Source organism: Carettochelys insculpta, chromosome 16 (assembly GCF_033958435.1).
Source record: "Carettochelys insculpta isolate YL-2023 chromosome 16, ASM3395843v1, whole genome shotgun sequence".
Classification (NCBI taxonomy): domain Eukaryota; kingdom Metazoa; phylum Chordata; order Testudines; family Carettochelyidae; genus Carettochelys; species Carettochelys insculpta.
This window is the reverse complement of record NC_134152.1, coordinates 32,366,600-32,385,749: the sequence shown is the minus strand read 5'-3', so window position 1 is coordinate 32,385,749 and position 19,150 is coordinate 32,366,600. Positions and strand designations below refer to the sequence as shown.

The window sequence follows — 19,150 nt, the reverse complement described above, 5'->3', positions numbered from 1 at the left end:
AGATGAAGTGGCTTGCCAAAGATCTTTGAGCAATTTGGTGACAGGAATAGAATACAGGAATAGTTCTAGGAATAAAATACAGGAACCGCTGCCTCCCAGATCAAATCATTCTCCTGCCTGTTTTATTCCGATTAATGATGTTGCTTCTCTGCCCTCAGGGCCAGCAGCAAAAGCTTATTTGTTCCTAATTATGCATCCTTGTTTTGCAAATTAAGCCCTATAGAAGTGAAATCTTCTCCCATATCAGGGCCCTGAATGAGGAGAAATGTGTTGGAACCTGCAAAGCATTTCAGATACCTGTTTCAGAATCAGACTGATTCCAACATTAACCCTTCTGGAGTGTGCCCAGGGTCAGTGTGTGGTAAGACAGGCTGACATGGACTGTCCAGCCCTCTTAGGCCTTGTCTGGGAAACTGACCAGAATAGCTGTTGCTAAATAGTTCCCCATTTGGTGGTTTGGTAGTCTAATAGTTATTCCAGAATAAAGAACTTTTTATTCTGGAATAGGATCCACATGGAAAGCTATTCTGCCAGAGCTGTTCCAGTCAGTTTCCCTGGGGGAAGCAAGCCGCTGAAATCATTCTTTGATTGAGTCCTTCATTCTCTCCATGCAGAGATATTGCTGTAACTTACATTGCAGGCTGCACTTGCCACGAGTTGAGATTTTGATTCTATAGGTTGAACTTCTCTCATCTAGGACCCTTGGGACTTGACCGGTGCCAGATGAGAGAATTTTCCAGATTACAGGAGGTCACTGTCATCAAGCAGCGTTACCACTGCTTATGGGATTCTTAGAAGACATTTAAGGCTAAATAACAGTACAAAACACGGAGAGCCAGGACTGGTGGCTTTAAACAAACTTGATGGGACTGCAGAAAACTTGGCCACAACCATGATAAGTGGTTGTCTGGCTAACTAAAATCACGCTGGATTACAGATCTTGCCAGACAAGAGAGTCCCAGATTAGACAGACTCAACCTGTACTTCATTCTTGGTGGAGTCTCGCTCTGTCCCACTTCTCTGGAGCAAGTAACTCTGGATTTCTTCCCAGGACATCGTGTTCTTCAGAGCTTCTCTATATACAACATTTCCCCCCCCTTCACATTTAGCCCTGCATCTCCACCTGCATCCCGAAATACAGCACAGATGCAATTCAAGCTTTGCTTTGCAAGCCAGTGTGTTTTCAAAGCAATATGGAGGAGTCGCTATAAGATCACTGCTACAGGGCTCACCTGCTGCTGATTGGATCTGACAGCTCTGAAAGCTTTTCACCACCGCTGACAGGTCATGTGCAGCCATAACAATGTGCCTGAGTGAGCGTTTGGTAGGGAAACAGGCTGCATTTAAAATTGTCAGGCATTATCTGAGCTCTGAGATCAGTGTGACGCAGTGGGGAAGCGTTGGATGATGGTTGCCCTGATCATTGTGGTACCTTGAGATACCCGCTGACAATTCTCCCCCAGTTAAGCATTTCTGCTTTTGTACATTTCCTTGCCCATTCGGCTGTTTCAGACCCTGCACCTTTGAAATCAGTGGGTGGTGATGCCTGAGCAATTCACACAGGGGCAGTACTGAGAGCCATTGGCCCAAACTGTACACTGTGCGTGATGGAAACCATGTCAAGCCCGAGAGAGTAGCAACCCCCATATCCAGCATCTCTGCTAGTGGGCCAGAATCATCCTTGATCTGTGTCGGGAGCTGGATCAGATTTGCATCGGGGGTGCTGCAGTTTGGGCGTGAGGGGCTTTCGAGGTGTTGCAGCCAGCATGACTTTGGCCCATTGTTCCATGGCATTGAAGAGTCTATGGTAGAGGCTTGGAAAAGGAAATAGGAAGGAAAGCCCTGAGAATGCTGTATTACAGCTCAGAACAGGGACAATGTGGAACTTAGAGCATTGGGTTTTCTTTGGGAACTTCAGGAGTTGTAAGGGTTTAGGAAAGGGGGAGTTAGCTAAGCCCTAACGAGAGCCAGGTCCTGTGCAGAATCCATACACACCAGGTATTACAGTAGTGGGTGGCAATAAAGAACCCTCGAGGGAGCCTGAGCTACAGAACCTCTCTTGGCCTGCCCCTAACCATAATCCTCCCCAGTGCACCAAAAAATGTGAGCTGCAGCTCCACTTCTGTTCCTGTTCAGGTGACCCTCCTAAGCAAACGTAATAAGATTGTGTGAAAACTAAACATCCAGAATGGACTCATCTGAGACCATCTGTAACCAAGTTTTCAGGGGAGACAAGTTAGTCTGTTAATTTTCTGGCCTCTATATGGGCAGAAATTAAAGTACATGGCAGAGGGTTGTTAGTGTTTTATAATAGCTTCTAGATGTTCTGAAGATGGGTTGAGTTTGTATAAAAACCACAGAAACTGCCATATCAGAACAGTTCAGTGGTCCACCTGAACGTGTTCTGTCTATCCATTGCATGTCTCAGGTATGTTATTGGCTTGGTATCTAAGTATGGAAATATTTCTGGTACTGACTAATACCACTTCCCGCACAGAACTAAAACATCTCCTAAAACACATAATTCCGCACTACTATGTCGAGGCGGTCGAGTTCTTCTTGACCTGCAGCTGGTGATCCCTCAAAGCCTGGAGATTAATTGCTTTTGCAATTTTCCTCCCATGTAATGTCACAGCAGATGCTATTCTTAATCCTATGAATATAAAATATCAACCGAAAGGTTTTGGTATAGCAGCCTCCAACCCTCTGTGGTCTGAGGAGGGTGGGAAAGCAATCACAGAGGAAACTGCAGTGCCTTCTTCCCTAACCAAAAATACACAAGCTCCATAAGCAGGGGTGTGATTGAGTCTGTTTAGAATGGAAATGAGAAATTGGGCTGGATAAGGGCTGTACAGACTGCAGAGAAGGCCAGAAGTGACAAGTGCTGGGAGATCCCGGATAGCTTAAATGAGTAACTCATGTAATGACTCAGTTTCCCTTAGCTCCCTGCTGCCTTGCAGTGACCACCCAGGGCACCAGATCAGTACTTAACGAAACTCTTTTTATTGTTCACAGGTGATTACTTTGGCATCCTCAAGGAGGAGAAAGTGACGAGCTTCCCATTTAATGTAATGGACAATCCCATGTACTGGGGCAGCACTGCCTGCTATCTAGGGTGGTCCATCATGTGAGTACAGCTCTGGGCAGTCCTCGGTCGCAGCCTCTGCACCCTGTTAGTTCATTGTTCCCTAGAGTGGCAATACAGAACTCTAATAAGGACCCTCTCTTGTCCTGCCGCGACCGTGATCCTCACCAATGCACCTAAAAACTCAGCTGCAGCTCCACTGCTATTCCGGTTCAGGTGACCCTCCTGAGCAAGTGTAGTCAGACTGTGTGATGACTAAATATCCGGATGGGGCTCATCTGAGACCATTTGACAGTGTTCTCTGCGCCTGATTTAGGGCTGGTGTCGTGACATGCTGGCTAGGTGAGCTGGGCATGGTGGGAAATCGGCTCTTTTCAGGAAACGGCCCATAATTGCCACTAGGTTATTACATGCTCCTTGGTGCATAGATGAAATCCTGCCTTGTCCTGTTGCTGGTACCTTGGGACAAGTGGAGATGGACGTGAGGACATAGGGAGCCTCTATCACCCATGCTGGAAGTAGGGAAGGCTCTCTCCAGCGAGGACTAGGAGGTCCACTACCACAATGCCCCATACACTACATCCTTGGAGATTTAAACCATTGAGCCTAGATAGCGCAGGAAGCAGCAAGCACCAGCTAACCCTGCAACGTGCTCCTCTGAAAAACCATGAGAAACACAAGGAGGCCTGCCTAGAGTCCTCCTGCTGTGCAGGGCTGGATGGCTCTTGTGTCAAGTGCAGTGCTGTGGGGAAGACGCTGACAACAGTGGCTCTACCAGGACACACCAGCAGACTCTCTGGAGATGGAGAAAAACTCCTTCAGGGAGGGACTGTCTCAGGAGTCTTGGAGGCATCTCTAGGCCTTGTGACTGGCCACTAGGGGGAGACAAGTCCGCCCTTGTGGGGCAGGTGTATTACAGTTGAAAGTGAGAAGAAGTCCTGTGGCATCTTATAGACTAACAGGTATTTTGGAGCAGATGCTTTCGTGGGCAAAGACCCGCTTCGTCAGATGAGTGAGATCTCATGCCGCTCTCTTGCATCTGATGAAGGGGGTCTTTTCCCACGGAAGCATCTGCTCCAAAATATCTGTTAGTCTATAAGGTGCCCCAGGACTTCTTGTTCTCAAAGATACCGACTGACACAGCTACCTCTCTGATACTTGAAAGCGGTAGAACTCTATTTACAGATGCAGCTTTGTGGAGAGATGATATGAAACAGAGAATTGGGGCCGGTAGGGCGGAGAGTCAAGCTAAGCAACACAGAGAAGCATGAGACTGCTCTCTGCAGAGCCGATGATTAGCATTACTCCCAAGTTCTTGCAGAGGTGGCAAAGGTAAAAGCTCCTAATGGGGAATTATGTAATTGTTCAGAACTTGGGGGTGATCTGGCAGGGAAGGAAGAGTGCCAGGCATTCTGGCTTTTAATTTACTGGGCGCTCTCCCTAAATTACTCCTGACTCATGGATATGAGCAAAACAAACAATCTCCACATCCTAGAAAGACAGAACTTTGGCATCTGATCTTCTGCTGAATGGAGTCTTTGGCAGTCTCTGCAGAACGGAAAAATCAACAGCTAGGACCAGATTTGTTCCTGGCATAACTTCACAGAAGCCAAGCGATGGACACACGGAATCAGCGTGGTCCAATAGATTACTTTTCAAAAAAAAAAAGAAAAAAACAAAAAAAGGAAGACTATGGGAAAAACATAACAAAGTTTTAATAGACTGATCAGGAGAGAAGGGAATCGTACATATTCTGGCAACTGATGAGCTGGATGCTGTGGGTTGGAAGTGGTTTTCGTGTGATATGTTTAATTTTAATTGCCTACGAGCAAACACCCATGTTACATCAGGAACTTGGATCCATACAACCACTGCTTTCTTTTCCTAGAGAAAAAGGTGGTGGAACTCAAGTCCCAAACTGCCCCGCCCTAAGGCCCACTGTCTCCTGCAGATTAACCATCCTCTGGTGGCTTAACTGCCCCCCAGCAGGGCCCAAACTACCCCCAGGCTTCACCCCTGCACAGCCCCAGGCCCCTCTCCCTGCTGTAAATGAATGCCGTCCCCCTCCCCCAGAGCCAGGCACTCCCAGTCCCCCTCCCAGCTCTAAGTCAACTCCCTCCCCCAGAAACAGGCATCCCCAACCGAATGCCTTCCCCCAGCCCCCGAGCCAGGTACCTCCAGCCTTTCCCCTAAGTGAATGCCAGCAAGGTGCTGACCTGGTGCTGCCGGGGCCACTCCAACCAGATGTGCTCCAGGCTGCCGGAGCCATGCAAGTGCTGGGCTGGGCCTCTAGGACCATTCCAGGCAGCAGGAGCCACATGGCTCCTGGGTGGAGCCGCAGAAGCCACGCTGGGTGTGGAAGAGCCGTGTGGCTTCCAGCTGGAACCACGCATGCACGGAGCAGAGGGAGGGGCGCGTCACCCGTGCGGCTGTAATGAGCCGCGTTTCACCCCCGCCCCAACCACTGCCCTGTTCGCTGCCGATGGGAGCGCAGCCCAGCCACCTTCCAAAATGATGGCAGCCAGTAAAAACGGTGTCGGAAAACCCCATTCTGTAGCGTTCCGGCAGAAAAAAAGCCTGCATGCACCACTACGAAGTCATATATTGAGGAGTACTGCAGAACAGGAACTAACGAAGTACTATTAGGACTATAAAAAGCCCTGCTTCTTCATTTTTCTGCCTTTAAGGTATATTGCACAGGTGTAACTGAGACATAAGTCTTCTCCCCTGTCTCTGCTATGCTTCCCTACTCACTGTACGTTCTGCCCTTAGCTTGCCTATTGAGATCAGGGAGAGCTCCGCCCAGAGGGGCTGATCCTGCTCCTGTTGAAATGGATGGGAGGTGGTTTGGGGCTCTAAAGAGTGAGGCGGTCAGAGGGGGCTCTCTCGACAGGTGATGCCAAGGGAATGCAGCTTATGAAAGCTCCATGTAGGAGATCCATACAGAGAATGCAACAGGAATAGTGCTGGCAGGAGCCTGCAGTGGGGACCAGGTGCAGAAAGGGTAACAGAGCCAGCCAGGCAGGAGCACCCACAGCAGGATGCAACCTGGAAACCGAATCAGAGGGACAGGGAGGGACTTGGAAACAAGGGCCGTCAGTTAACCCAACAGAGGCTTCTGAGCGCTGGCGGGCACAGCCCATGCAAAGGATGCAAAGGAGAGTCCTGTGACTGGGCTGAGAGGCAAACTCGGCCCTACGTGGTTGTAAAGAGGCTTTTTAAAATCCACTGAAACATTTCCTGGCCCCTTAGGAAACGAATCACACCTTGTGGAGCTACAGCAGCCCTGGCTCCATCTACAGGGTCCTATGTCAGAAGCAGAGAACAGTTTCATTGTTTTCTGTATGTTGCTTAGCTTGGCTCTCCACCCTAGAGGTCCCAATTCTCTATTTATGCACATGGCTTATTTAGGCAGGGCGAGCAGTGCCGTGCTGTGTGAAAGCAGTAGTTTGCTTGGGTGCGTCTACGCAGCAAAGCTATTTCGGAATAACGGCTGCCATTCCGGAATAACTTTGTCAGCAGCTACACAATGCAGCCGTGGTTTTGAAATAATTTGGAAATAGCTGACGGCTTAATTTTGAATTTGGTAAACCTCATTGTATGAGGAACAGCGTCTATTCCAGAGTAGCAAAACAAAAAAGCAGCCCAGTAGCACTTTCAAGACTAACAAAATAATTTATTAGGTGATGAGCTTTCGTGGGACAGACCCACTTCTTCAGACCGGAGCCAGACCAGAACAGACTCAGTAACACGCAAACTCTTAAGTCCTCTTTACTGAAGAGGAATTTGCACACTACTTTGGAAAGAGAGGCTGCTGAACTCTCTTTTATATTCAAATTCAACACATTTACATGTAGTTTGAACCGGGATGTGAATTTTCTGGGTCATTATACTGGCTCTTTTGCAAACTTGGCTTAACCTAATTCTTGACTCCCCCCCACCTCTGCCCCTCAGCTCTCTGATTTGCTCACCTTGATAACTTTTTTTTTCTGATTTGTCAACCTTGATTACTATTTTTGGTTCTCTGTGCCTTAAATATTGAGTCTGTTCTGGTCTGGCTATGATCTGAAGAAGTGGGTCTGTCCCACGAAAGCTCATCACCTAATAACTTATTTTGTTAGTCTTTAAGGTGCTACTTGACTGCTTTTTTGTTTTGATAGTGTATAGACTAGCACTTCTTTCACGTGGTTTGAACCGGGATGAGAATTTTCTGAGTCACTATAGGGGCTCGTTTGCATAGTGGGCTTAATCTAATTCTTGACCTCCTCCCCTCCCCCTTCTACCCCTCTACTTTCTGATTTGCTCACCTTGATCATTCTTTTCTGATTTGTCCTCCTTGATTACTGTTTTTGGTTCTCTGTGCCTTAAATATTGAGTCTGTTCTAGTCTGGCTATGGTCTGAAGAAGTGGGTCTGCCCCATGAAAGCTCACCTCATAAATTATTTTGTTAGTCTTTAAAGTGCTACTGGACTGCTTTTTTGTTTTGATAGTATATAGACTAGCACGGCTTTCTCTCTGCTACTCTTCCAGAGTAGATATTGTGGAAGAGGGGCTGTGTAGACGGGAAATAGGGGCTATTTAGAAATAAGCTATAGTGTACCCCAGGGCTGTAATATGAAATAGGTTCTGTTGTGCCTGGACGGTCTCTTTCTAAGCAGCTGAGCACTGTTTCGGTTTGCATTCTGTGTGGAGACACGCTGTTTTGAAATAAACTATTCTGAAAAATCTCTTCCAGAATATCCTATTTTGAAATAGCTGTGTAGACCTAGTCCTTGAAAGCGAGATGAAAAGGCTGCCTCGTAAGCGCTTTACTCGGAAGGAAGGAATGTAAAAAGCTGCTTTTATTGCATATCAGGCCTTCAAGATCTGAGTGTTAGAGAGATGTCGGGAGAACACCCCGCCTGGCTGAAAATATTTTGTAGTGGTTAATTATCCTGTCGTACGTTCGTTAAAAGGTGGCCCACAAGATCCTGAAGACTAATTGTACATGCAGTAGCAACGAAGGGTCTTGTGGCACCTTATAGACTAGCAGAAAAGTTTTGAGCATGAGCTTTCGCGAGCACAGACTCACTTCATCAGATGCTGGTCTTGGAAATCTGCAGGGCCAGGTAATCTGCAGATTTCCAAGACCGGCATCTGATGAAGTGAGTCTGTGCTCGCGAAAGCTCATGCTCAAAACTTTTCTTTTAGTCTATAAGGTGCCATAGGACCCTTCGTTGCTGTTGCAGATCCAGACTAACACAGCTACCCCCCGATACTGTACATGCAGTGTGTGACACAAGGGCACATGCTGAATGATGTCTCCTGGTCAGTCCATCGACGTCTCCTAATGAATCTCTTACGACGCTGTTGCAAAAAAAGCAAACATGAATCTGAGATGCATTAACAGGAGGGTTATGAGCAAGACACAAGAAGTCATTCTTCTGCTCTACTCTGCAATGCTAAGGCCTCAGCTGGAGTTTTCTGTCCCGTTCTGGGTAGGAAAGATGTGGCGAAATTGGATAGGGTCCAGAGAAGAGCAACTAAAGTGGATAAAAGTCTCGAAGAGGGGTGTCCGACACATGGCCCATGGTCCGGAATCTGACCGGCAGAGCCTTTTAATCAGACCTGCAGAGCTGGCAGCAGCACCATTTTTGACAGGTGGCCGCGTGGCTCTCAGGGCTCAGCATGGTTTCGGGGTTCTGGTAGCACAGCTCCAGCAGTGGCTCTGGTGAGTCACTGGGGGGTAGGGTATAGGGTGCCTGGCTGCGGGGAGTGGGGTTTAAGCCTAGGGGCATGTTGGGGCTGCTGGACTCCATGACCTCTTGAAGTCCCTTCCAGTTCTAGTTCTGTGATTGAAATGGAAACCATTTCCGAGGGACTTGGAAACAAGGACCGCCAGTTCACCCAACAGAGGCTTCCCAGCGTTTGGGAGAGACTGGGAGTGAAACGTCCAAATCCAATTAAAGCTCCAGAGAGGCAGTGCGACAGGCCCCCTGTCTTTTTCTGCTCTTGTTTAGGATTTGTGGGGGGTCCAGCTTTAAAGGCAGCCTCGGGTGGCTCTTGCAGCCATCTGCATAAGCAAAATGCACATGCCTGTCAGGCGAGGTGAGGTGTCTCCAAAGAGGTGCAAAGTCACTTTGTAAAATACAACCACCTTCACTGTGGAAGGGTCTACATTACCCTCTGTCCTGGTTACATATGCGTGTTTGGATTGTTTTCTTCTAAGACGCTATTTGAGTTTCGGAGGTATCTGCATCAGTAGATTGCTGTGCAAGAGACCTGTGTTGTTATTTGCATGACAGCAGGACCTAGCAGGCCAAACTGAAAGCAGGGCTCCCTATAGAGACACATGAGTCACACCGAGGCCTTATCTCCAGAAAACTTTGAAGCTAAGTGCAGCACACAAAGAGCAAGAGGTGAAAATGTGCAAAGGGAAGACAGGTGACTTCCCCATGATCCTGTAGCAAGGCTGGAACTTGTCACCACAGGCCTTCTAATTCCCAGCCCAAAGCCCTACCCATTGCACAACACTGCCTCTCAGAGCCAGCTCTTTAATTACAATGCAAACCCACCTTCCCTTGGGAGTGGGGCTCTCTGGCTTGCAGCTGTTTTCCCCTCCTGCAAAAGAATCTATTTCTAAACTTTTTCCTGTTCCACACTCGGACAAAAGTAGGACCTCCTGGTATTTTCCCTGGAGAGAGAGACACCTCAAAACAGCCCATAGCTTTGGCCACCCACCTGGATGATGGGACACAGAGGGAGAGGATTAAGTCCTTGCTCTCAAACAAGATTTCCCACCTACCAGAGAAGTGTCCTAATGCTGGACTGCCCTGGGGTTTTGACCAGAAATTCCATCCTGGACCCAAGAAGTTTATATGGCCCTGGGCAAAGTTTTGTTTGGTCAAACTAGCCTTTTCCAGCCGCTGCTTTGTTGAAAGATTCCCACCAGCTCTCCTTTGACTGTTGGCATTTTGTGCCCACTCTCTAGGCAGAGGTTTGAGAGAAGAGTATGTACCGACCACATTTTTCTAAGACCATCCTCTCACCAGCCAGTCCATAGACAGCACAGCAAAACATTCTGGTTTTCTCCCTGCGATGGGCAGAGGGGTTTATGGACACTGGCAGTATGGGCAGAAAAACCATCTTATCTGGTCTGGGTGAGTCCAGTCTTGTGCTGTTGTAGCAGAGTTCTGCAGGGCAAGAAGCAGGCTGATTCTGCCTAGGTCCCCAAGTCAAGTACATAAGATTAGGGTGCGGCTCAATCTCTTTTCACGTGACCGTTGTCTCCAACACCTGGAGGAGTAACTGGGATTTAGGGAGATTTTCCATAAAATTGGAGGCCAGGCAGCAGCTGCTCTTCCCTGTTTCCAAACCCATTTAAAGAAAATACAGGTTGAACCCCTCTAACCTAGCACCGTCAGGACCCGACTGGTGCCAAGCAAGAGAATTTGCCAGACTGCAGGAGGTCAATATTTTCTAGCGTATTACCGGCGCTTTCACTGCTCACTGGGCTCTCAGAAGACAAGTAGGGGTAAATTACAGCTAAATAAAGCACAGAACACTGAGAGCCAGGACTGGTGGCTGGAAACAAGCTTGATGGGACTCTGGGGAACTTGTCCACACCCCGGATCAGTGATCATCTGGCTAACTCAAATCGTGCTAGATTACAGGTGTTGCCGGATGACAGAGTTCCAGATTAGAGAGGGTAAATTCGTAGCAACAGCCAGATTCCCCATAAGAAGGGCATTCCGGGTCGCTGTAGCCTTTCTTTGGGGTGCACAGAATGGTTCTGTTTGGGGATTTGTACCACCCTCATTGCCATTCCATCAGAGTGCCAGGGTTGTTTTGTTTTCATACCATCTGACCTCATGAGTAGAACCAGGACAGCCGTCTGGATATCAGCCGTGGATGGCTAACATATACAGGCCAATGTTAAAAACATCCTTTGGAACTGCAGGGAGGTCTTTTTTTTAACTCCACATTCTTGCAAATATCACAGACTTTACTGCAAGTGGCTCAACAGCCAAAGTAAACGTGGATGCTGAGAGAGCTAATCTCAGTGTGCTGAGCCCGGAAGTCCCACTGAGCCTTCTTACCAGCATAAAATTCTCTGTCACTCCCACACTCTAGAGGTGCGCACACACCTTTACCCAGTTTCTAAGGCTCCAGGTTTAACCCTGTTAATTTAAATGCATACCCTTACCCAAATCACAGGACTCAGGGCATAACTTCCTGTGGGTTTGCAGGACCTTTTACCAGCAAAAAAGCCTTACACAGTAATAGTCTAACTCTCCTATTTATTAACCATTACCAAGCAAGCAAAATATACAGTGCCATGCTCCCCAGTCCTGACCAAAGCTGGCAAACTTAGTGAAGTGGTTTGAGCATTGGCCTGCTAAACCCAGGGTTGTGAGCTCAGTCTTTGAGGAGGCTGTTTAGGGATTGGGGTAAATAGATGTCAGGGATGGTGCGTAGTCCTGCCAAGAGGGTAGGGGACTGGACTAGATGACCTCCAAGGTCCCTTCCAGTTCTAGGAGATGAGTGTGTATTATAAACTTCCACTATTGGCCAGGCAAGGTCAGTTTCATCTGGATTCTAGTTACTGAATATCAGTCATGCAGAGGATTCTTGGCACCTCTGGTCTTAGGCTGTGTCTGGGAGGTGAACTCTTCTTCCAGCTCTTTCTTTCCCTGCCTTTTCCCCCCTCTGCTGATCTCCTTCTTGGACCCCAGTGTATATAGCAAAACTCATCCTGCTTAGCTGTATCTTCACCAAGTATACAAGTTAGTGAAAACCAATGCTAACACACTGTAACAATTGGTTAACCAGTCCTACCTCACCACCTTAATTGATTTACGCCTAGCAAAATTAGTTATCATCAACGATGGGCTCAGTGCCTGTTGGTGTGTCGTGCCTCTCTCACTATTTCCTTCCATAAAATTAATTATACAGCAAATGGAAAGAATTAAAAACCAGACAGAGCTCAGACAGGCAAACAATGGGAAAGTGAGGACCATAATGATAGAATGAGGATTGCACAACCCCAGCTATTGATACAACCGAAGAGCAGTGCTGTAGCACTTTGAAGACCAACAAAATAATTTATTAGGTGATGAGCTTTCATGGGGCAGACCCACTTCTTCAGATCTGCAACTAGAAATAGATGGGGACGTCTTCAGATCTGGAACTGGAAATAGGTGGGGATGTCCTCAGATCTGGAACTGGAAATAGGTGGGGACGTCTTCAGATCTGGAACTGGAAATAGATGGGGACGTCTTCAGATCTGGAACTGGAAATAGGTGGGGATGTCCTCAGATCTGGAACTGGAAATAGGTGGGGACGTCTTCAGATCTGGAACTGGAAATAGGTGGGGACGTCTTCAGATCTGGAACTGGAAATAGGTGGGGTGTGTATCAGGCAGGCAGGAGGAGAGGGTAGTGGATCCATCAGTGGCAGTCCAGGCTCTGGCAGCTCTGGTGAGTTGCCCATTTATTTTGGGACCCTGGCTGGAGCGGGAGGGGGTGCTATGGCACAAATACAGTAAACCCTTGCATTTAACAAACTTTTAGGATTAGTGGACACCCCTTCCCCATTAGCCTATTAAATCAAGGGTTTTTCTGCAGTTACTAGTGTTTCTCTCTCCTGAGGCTTTCTGGTCAGTGTTTCCCTGGAAGGAGAAAGCCCATGGTTATCTAGATATCCTGAAAACATGATCCCGTGGCTGCACGTGGCAGGCTTGCATGAGCCATTAATTGCACAAAAAGAGCTAGAAGCAGTCAGAGAGAAGCTGGTTTTCAACTAGAAACAAAAGTGTCTGTCTTCACTGATTGGCTTTTTTTTTTCTTAAATCCCTAATGAGCTCATCTCCCTCATTAGATCTGCAAGGTCAGAATCAGGTCAGGCCCAGAAGAAACAGCTGAAAGTTAGAATTTCAAACTCTGATTTTGCTCTCTCGCTCATTTTATTTAAATGCTGTTTGCTTGGAGTATGCTCAGAACGTCCGGTCAGTCACTAAAGGGTCTTGCTTGATAGATAGCAGGTTGGATTTCTGTCAGGCTGTAGTTACACTCTGAGGAAGGGGTGTGATTTCCCTGTTCGTGTACATGTGCTCAAGGTAGCTGGCATCAACCTAACGCAAGTATAAATAGCAGTGTAGTGCACTACCTCAGGGTGACTGTGGAGGCCTGGCTGAACTGTGCTATGTACATACACCTGGCTTCCGATGGAATAGAAATAACACAACAGCCCCGCAGACTGAAGTCCTTATCGCAGGCACAACAGGCGAGAGCTGTGCAAATAAATGATTTTATGGTTTGAGGGCTGCTCAAAAAAAATCAAGGGGGAAAAAATGGTTTTGAGCTGACCCCAAACAAAAAAAAATATCATTTTTCATCTGCAAACTGGAGGAGGAGGAAATCCATGTCAAACAAATCATTTTGGCAATCTAAACCGAAGCGGTCCATGTTCACGTTTAACTTTTTTGTAAAACAAAGGCAAATTTTTGAAACAAAAAGTTGTTTTGAATTTTAAAAAAACTGAAACGTGCACAGAGGCTATCCACACAGCTGTCCTTGCTCTCTTCATGAGATCAGATGGTATGAAAACAGAACAGGCATGGCACTCCAGTACCATTGTGGTGAACGTGGTACAAATCTCCAGACAGAATCAGAAGGGAAACATCTGACATCAAAAGGACAGAATGAAAAGTCGCTTAGAGTTTGGACAAATTGTGCTTATTTGGTTGGTTAGTTATTTTGATTGAAACCATTTGGCGAATTTGACACCAATTTGCCAAAGCTTTCATTTGACCCAAATCTCATTTTTGGCGGGGGGGAGGGGGTGTTAATCTGTAAAGTCCTGCCCTCCCCATCTATCCCCCGCATGTGAATTTAGGATCACCATTGTCAATTCAGCCCTGAATCCTTATGGCTGCTGAGTCTGCAGCCATGCACTGAGCCAGGGAGCCAGATGCCATGGTGATGGGCATCATGTGAATGCCCAGACAGACAGGTAACAAGGTCTTGGGAAGCACCATACTTTGTGTTCCCAATCCCCTCCCTAATGGTTGTCTTTACCTCTGCGCCCACATGATGACCCCCAGGCTGGAGCTACCTCGACCTCCTTCAATGCCCTAAGGTCTTCTTCCCCTCTTCACACAACCACCCTTTGTGGTGATGTCCAGCATTTGTCTCGCTCCACATTCAATAAATGAACCTGTGCCTTTGCTGGGGTGTAGCCTGGTGCTTTTCATTGATTTTAATGCCAGAAGGGATCATTGTGTTGTATCTACACTCAGAGCAGTCGACCAGTAGAGGAATAGCAGGTTGTCTACAGAACATGGTGGTTGCAGCAAGTAGTATCATATTCGCCTGACAAAGCGCTCCTAGGGTGCATACTGTCCCTGCGCACCCCCCATCTTCTGCCCCCACAGCTATGTCAGTCGGAGATCATGGCTGTTCATGAGCCATCTGGACTCTGTCATGTCAACGTAGCCTACATCTGACCTCCCGCGTCACACGGACCTTCCTGGAAAGGCAAACGTGTTTCTGGGCATGAGGCGGAAAGCATGTGCACGTAGCCCAGTCATTGTGTGTTCCTGTCCCCCTTCATTTGTGTCTGATCTGCAGCCGATGTAAGTCTGTAGAACCCGGGCTCTTAAATTCTCAAGCTGCAGCAGTTTGGGCTTTTAGCTCTGGAAGTCCGTGGTTCGATCCCTGGCCTGCTGACCAAGAGGGCAGCCATCCTGCTGATGTTTTGCCTGGCTACAGCTGCATCTTGTACCAAAATACCTGTGCGATCCTGGCTTCCCCCCACCCCCACCCCAACCCCGTCAGTTGCTGAGCACAGTCTTTCTGCAGAGTCAATGTACGAAGCCGTGCCAGGCAGACTGCTTTTGTGACTTTTATTTTTCTTTAATTAACAAGAAAAGAGCAATTGCCACTTGTCTGCACAGGCAACAAGTTGGGAAAGTCTAGTCAAGCCAGGAGCTGAGTAGCCCTTGAGCTTTTCAGTCCTGAATGGCAGGTGGGGTGCAGAGGCTGTTTGACTGTTCATAACACTGGTTTTACAGGCTGGCATGGGCCAAGGTTGGCATGGCCAATGGTTGGTCTCTAATGTGTGAGGGGGACCGTGGGGGGGTGTTCAGAGCTCTTCTCCACCCTGCTTGTGAGTCATCTTCTCCCTGAGCTTGATGGTGTTCTCTGATTCAGAATTGTGCCACACGTGCAGCCCGTGTGCAGTGCAGATGGGACCCAGCGCCAGTGCTCCTGCTCATTTTTCCCCGTCCTGTGCGGAATAAATTTTGTTGTGTGCACCAAGGCAAGTGCTGATGTGCACCACCAACAGAAGCATTCGACTGGCTGTGGGCATCTCTGGGCACTGTGCTCCTCTCTCCTGGGTGACTGCCCAAGCGTGACACTTACAGGGAGCACTGCCCAACTTGACAACCATAAAGAATGTTTTTGATGGATGCAACAGTGCTCGTTTCCCAGCCTGACTGACACCGAGGCTGTGATTTGCAAAAGCAGGGGTCTGAAGTTAGCTTCCTAAATCCATGTTTCAGCACCTAACTCGGTGGCATGATCATCACAGGGCTACGCACCCAGCGGCTGCAACTCTCCACGATTGAGGTGCCTAAATATGGACTTGGGAGTCTAACGTTAGGGGAAACCTAACCTTGACTGCTGAGCATTACCACACTGAGGGTGCGTCCACTCAGCCATCAGAAGCGTGACTGCAGCATGTGTGGGAATCCTCAGACTAGTTTTGATCTAGCTAGCAGTGAAATCGTGGCTGCTCAGATGCTACAAACCCTCCCAGGACCTGGGGTTTGTACTCAAGTGACTAGCCCATGTTCAAGCTTGCTAGATACAAGGTAGCTTAGACATATCTGTAGGTGCTGCAGTGTAGGCATATCTATTGGTGAGATCTCCTTCCGCTCCCAAGTCAGCAGCAAACTCCCACTGATTTCAAAGGACTCGGCATTTCATCCATTGTCTCCTTAAGTCCTGGGCTCAAGTGAACAGTCACAGTCTGGACTGCTGCATTTAAATGATGGACTGTTGCAATTAATGACATACAGTGAATCTTTCCTGGATCAGGAAGCGACTGGAATATTTCAGTGAACTTTCTGGCTTCACCCTCAGTGAGCCCTGTGGCAAAAAAATCCCCAACCTTCTTTCAGGGGCTGGGTGTCCGATGCACCCTACTTTGTGCCTTTAAACGGCAAGTGCCCACGTTCATCTCTACAATCTAATACTACAATCACTTGATACTCCCAGGTGCTGCTAGGAACGTCATCCATTCATTTATTGCCGCAGGGTGACCCATTTCTGAAGGACAAAGCTCCGTTCCAGATGGATGGGGGAAATTGACCACGTTCTACTTTTTCTAAAACATTTCTAAGCACATTGAAGCACAATCCATTCTTGCTCCCCGTTCACTGAATCTATATCACTGCACAAAAACGAAACAGAATGACAGCCTTGTTGGCTATAGAATGCACAGCATGCTGGCAGAAGCTGGGCTTTCTAGGGGAACAGGCTACCCAGTGGTAAACTAAAAGTTTAGAGGATCACCTGACTGAGATGTGTATCTTGGGACGTGCTCGTGGAAGACTCGGGTTAACTTTTGGGGCAGATCTCCGGCTGGTATAAAGCACCATAGCTGTGTTAACTATCAGTGATGCTGTACTGGCTAACACCACCTGGTGACCTGGCCTTTTCTATGCCCACTGTTATCCTTTCCCTGCCTTCCCAGCGGTGAGTCACAGCTTTTGGTTCTCTGATGGAACAGCAGAATATGGCATTTGAAGTGGGATGTTGTTATTGCTGTAATACCCAGAGCGTGGTAGGAGCTCCCCGGGCCAAGTCAGAAGCCAAACTCCCGGCCGCAAAGGGCTTGCAGTCTAGCTGAGCCACAACCTCTGAGCATTCTTGTGCCATTTATATGGGGGGTGGCCACTTGCCTGTAAGGCCAGGTCCTCACTAGACTTGAAAGACAATTGTAGAGATGCAATTCTAGCGACAGCAATCGCGTAGCTGAAATCAACTTACCTATGATAGACTTATCTGGCCATCCTCTCCCCGGGAGGTTGATGGGGGAAATTCTCCTGTCAACCTCTCTTACTGCTCACAAGATTAAGGAGTGCACTGGTCAACTGTGGAGTCCTGATGGGATGTGCCTAATTGAACTCACTTGATGTGCGAAATCAAACCCCGAATCTTCCTGACAGTTTATTGTAACTCCTAGGAGGGACCCACACGTATGATTAGGAAGGCCCTGGATGTCCTGCTTCTCACATGTGCCTTCAGCCTGTGTTCTAAGGAACAATTCCAGTTGGGTAGCTGAGTTCCATCACAGCAGAGGTCACCATCTTCGGTAGCAAATGTCCTTAGGTTTGTCTGGCTCCCACGTGTCCTGGACACACTAATGATATTTCATATAATTTCAGGATTTATCTCCCAAGTAGCAGGGCTGTTAGCACAACCATCGTTAACTTACCTGAAAGAATCATAGAACACTAGGACTGGAAGGGACCTCGAGAGGTCATCGAGTCCAGTCTCCTGCCCTCACAGCAGGACCAAGAACTGTCTAGACCATCCCCGACAAATAGTCTCTCTAACCTGCTCTTAAATATCTCGGGTGATGGAGATTCCACAACCTCCCTAGGTAATTTATTCCAGTGTTAACCACCCAGACAGCTAGGAAGTTTTTCCTAACGTCCAACCTAAACCTCCCTTGCTGCAGTTGAAGCCCATTGCTCCTTGTCCTATCCTCAGAGGCCAAGGAGAAAATTTTTTCTCCCTCCTCCTTGTGACCCTCTTTCAGGTACTTGTAAACTGCTACCCTGTCCCCTCTCAGTCTTCTCTTTTCTAAACCGAACAAGCCCAGTTATTCCAGAGAAAGCCAGTCAAGGCATCTTTGCCAAGTGACATTTAAGTTCACATTCACTACAAATCAGAAACTCTTGCCCTTAGTTTACTGAATACCGGTGCACTCCCATAGAGTATCTCCTCCCATTTCACTTGCTCCCCCATGTTCCATAAGCCCATTGATTTACCTGATCTCTTACTTCTCTCTTTTGAAAACAGGCATGCAAGCCCCGCTGGCCTTTTACTCACAGCCATCGTGGCGGTTTCCTATATGATTGCAATGCTGTATGAGGGGTGAGTAGCTTCTCAAGGGCACAGAATAAAAGAATGAGAGATGAAACCAGTGTCCCAGGGGTGAGGTTTTTCCAGTTATGCCACCATGGAGGGAGGTGGGGGGAAGAAAGGATATTTATTTGTTTTCAGTCACCATCATAATGGACAGATTTCATCTTTAAGACGCCTCCTTTGGGAAAAGATCGGGGACTTTTGATGTCTGTTTCTGATTTGATTCTAGATGGCAATAACAGTAAAGACATCCACAGGCTTAGTGCGGGTATGTGGCCAATGCCCTGCAGAAAAGAGTTTGCATTCGGTCATGCCTTTTTTGAACTCCTCTGACCTTTTACACTGCGCTCGCCAGACACGTTCTGAACGTGGCTGCATGGAACAGTGTTTCTTAACTATGTTCCATGGAACACTGGTGTGCCGGTGGAACTCGCAGGTGTGCTGGGAGCGTCTGACACTTTTCCGACCTCATCCCCTGATTGGATATGTTATCAAAACCAGCTATAATGTTACTTCTTCATTGCTGGGATACCTGATTAAATTACATCCTTTGTTTTTGCTGTATGTGCTGCTGGTTGTTTTATTTTTTATCTGACAGTCTTTTCGGAAAAAGATGTTCATAGGTGTTCTGCATAAAAAATATTACTGTTTGGAGTTCTCTGGTCTCGAAAAGTTTAAGAAACACTGGCCTGGAATGTCCATAAGAGTTATCAATTGTACTTAAACAGGGGCAGATATTTCAAATGCCTTGAAAGATGATCTGCGAAGGGTGAACACAGCAGGTTGAGCTTTCATTTCTGAGGAATCAAAGAGAGCCTGAAAAGCAAAGAGTTTAATGGCCTGAAGTTAGTTTCCTAGGTGATTGTTTGCTTATTTTTCATTTTTGTCACAAAGGGGAGTGAGAACAGATTTAAAGAGCCAAATC

The 19,150-nt window shown here is 47.6% G+C and overlaps 1 protein-coding gene across 2 annotated transcripts in view; it reads left to right on the top strand.

Moving 5' to 3' along the window:
* PEMT (phosphatidylethanolamine N-methyltransferase) overlaps positions 1-19,150 on the top strand; it is a 107,471-nt gene that overhangs the window by 80,681 nt on the left and 7,640 nt on the right. For both annotated transcript variants that reach the window (XM_075010682.1, XM_075010683.1), the window contains exons 5-6: positions 3,016-3,127; positions 18,160-18,234. In XM_075010682.1, the coding sequence (XP_074866783.1) occupies positions 3,016-3,127; positions 18,160-18,234 (187 nt within the window). The remainder of the gene's footprint in view (positions 1-3,015; positions 3,128-18,159; positions 18,235-19,150) is intronic.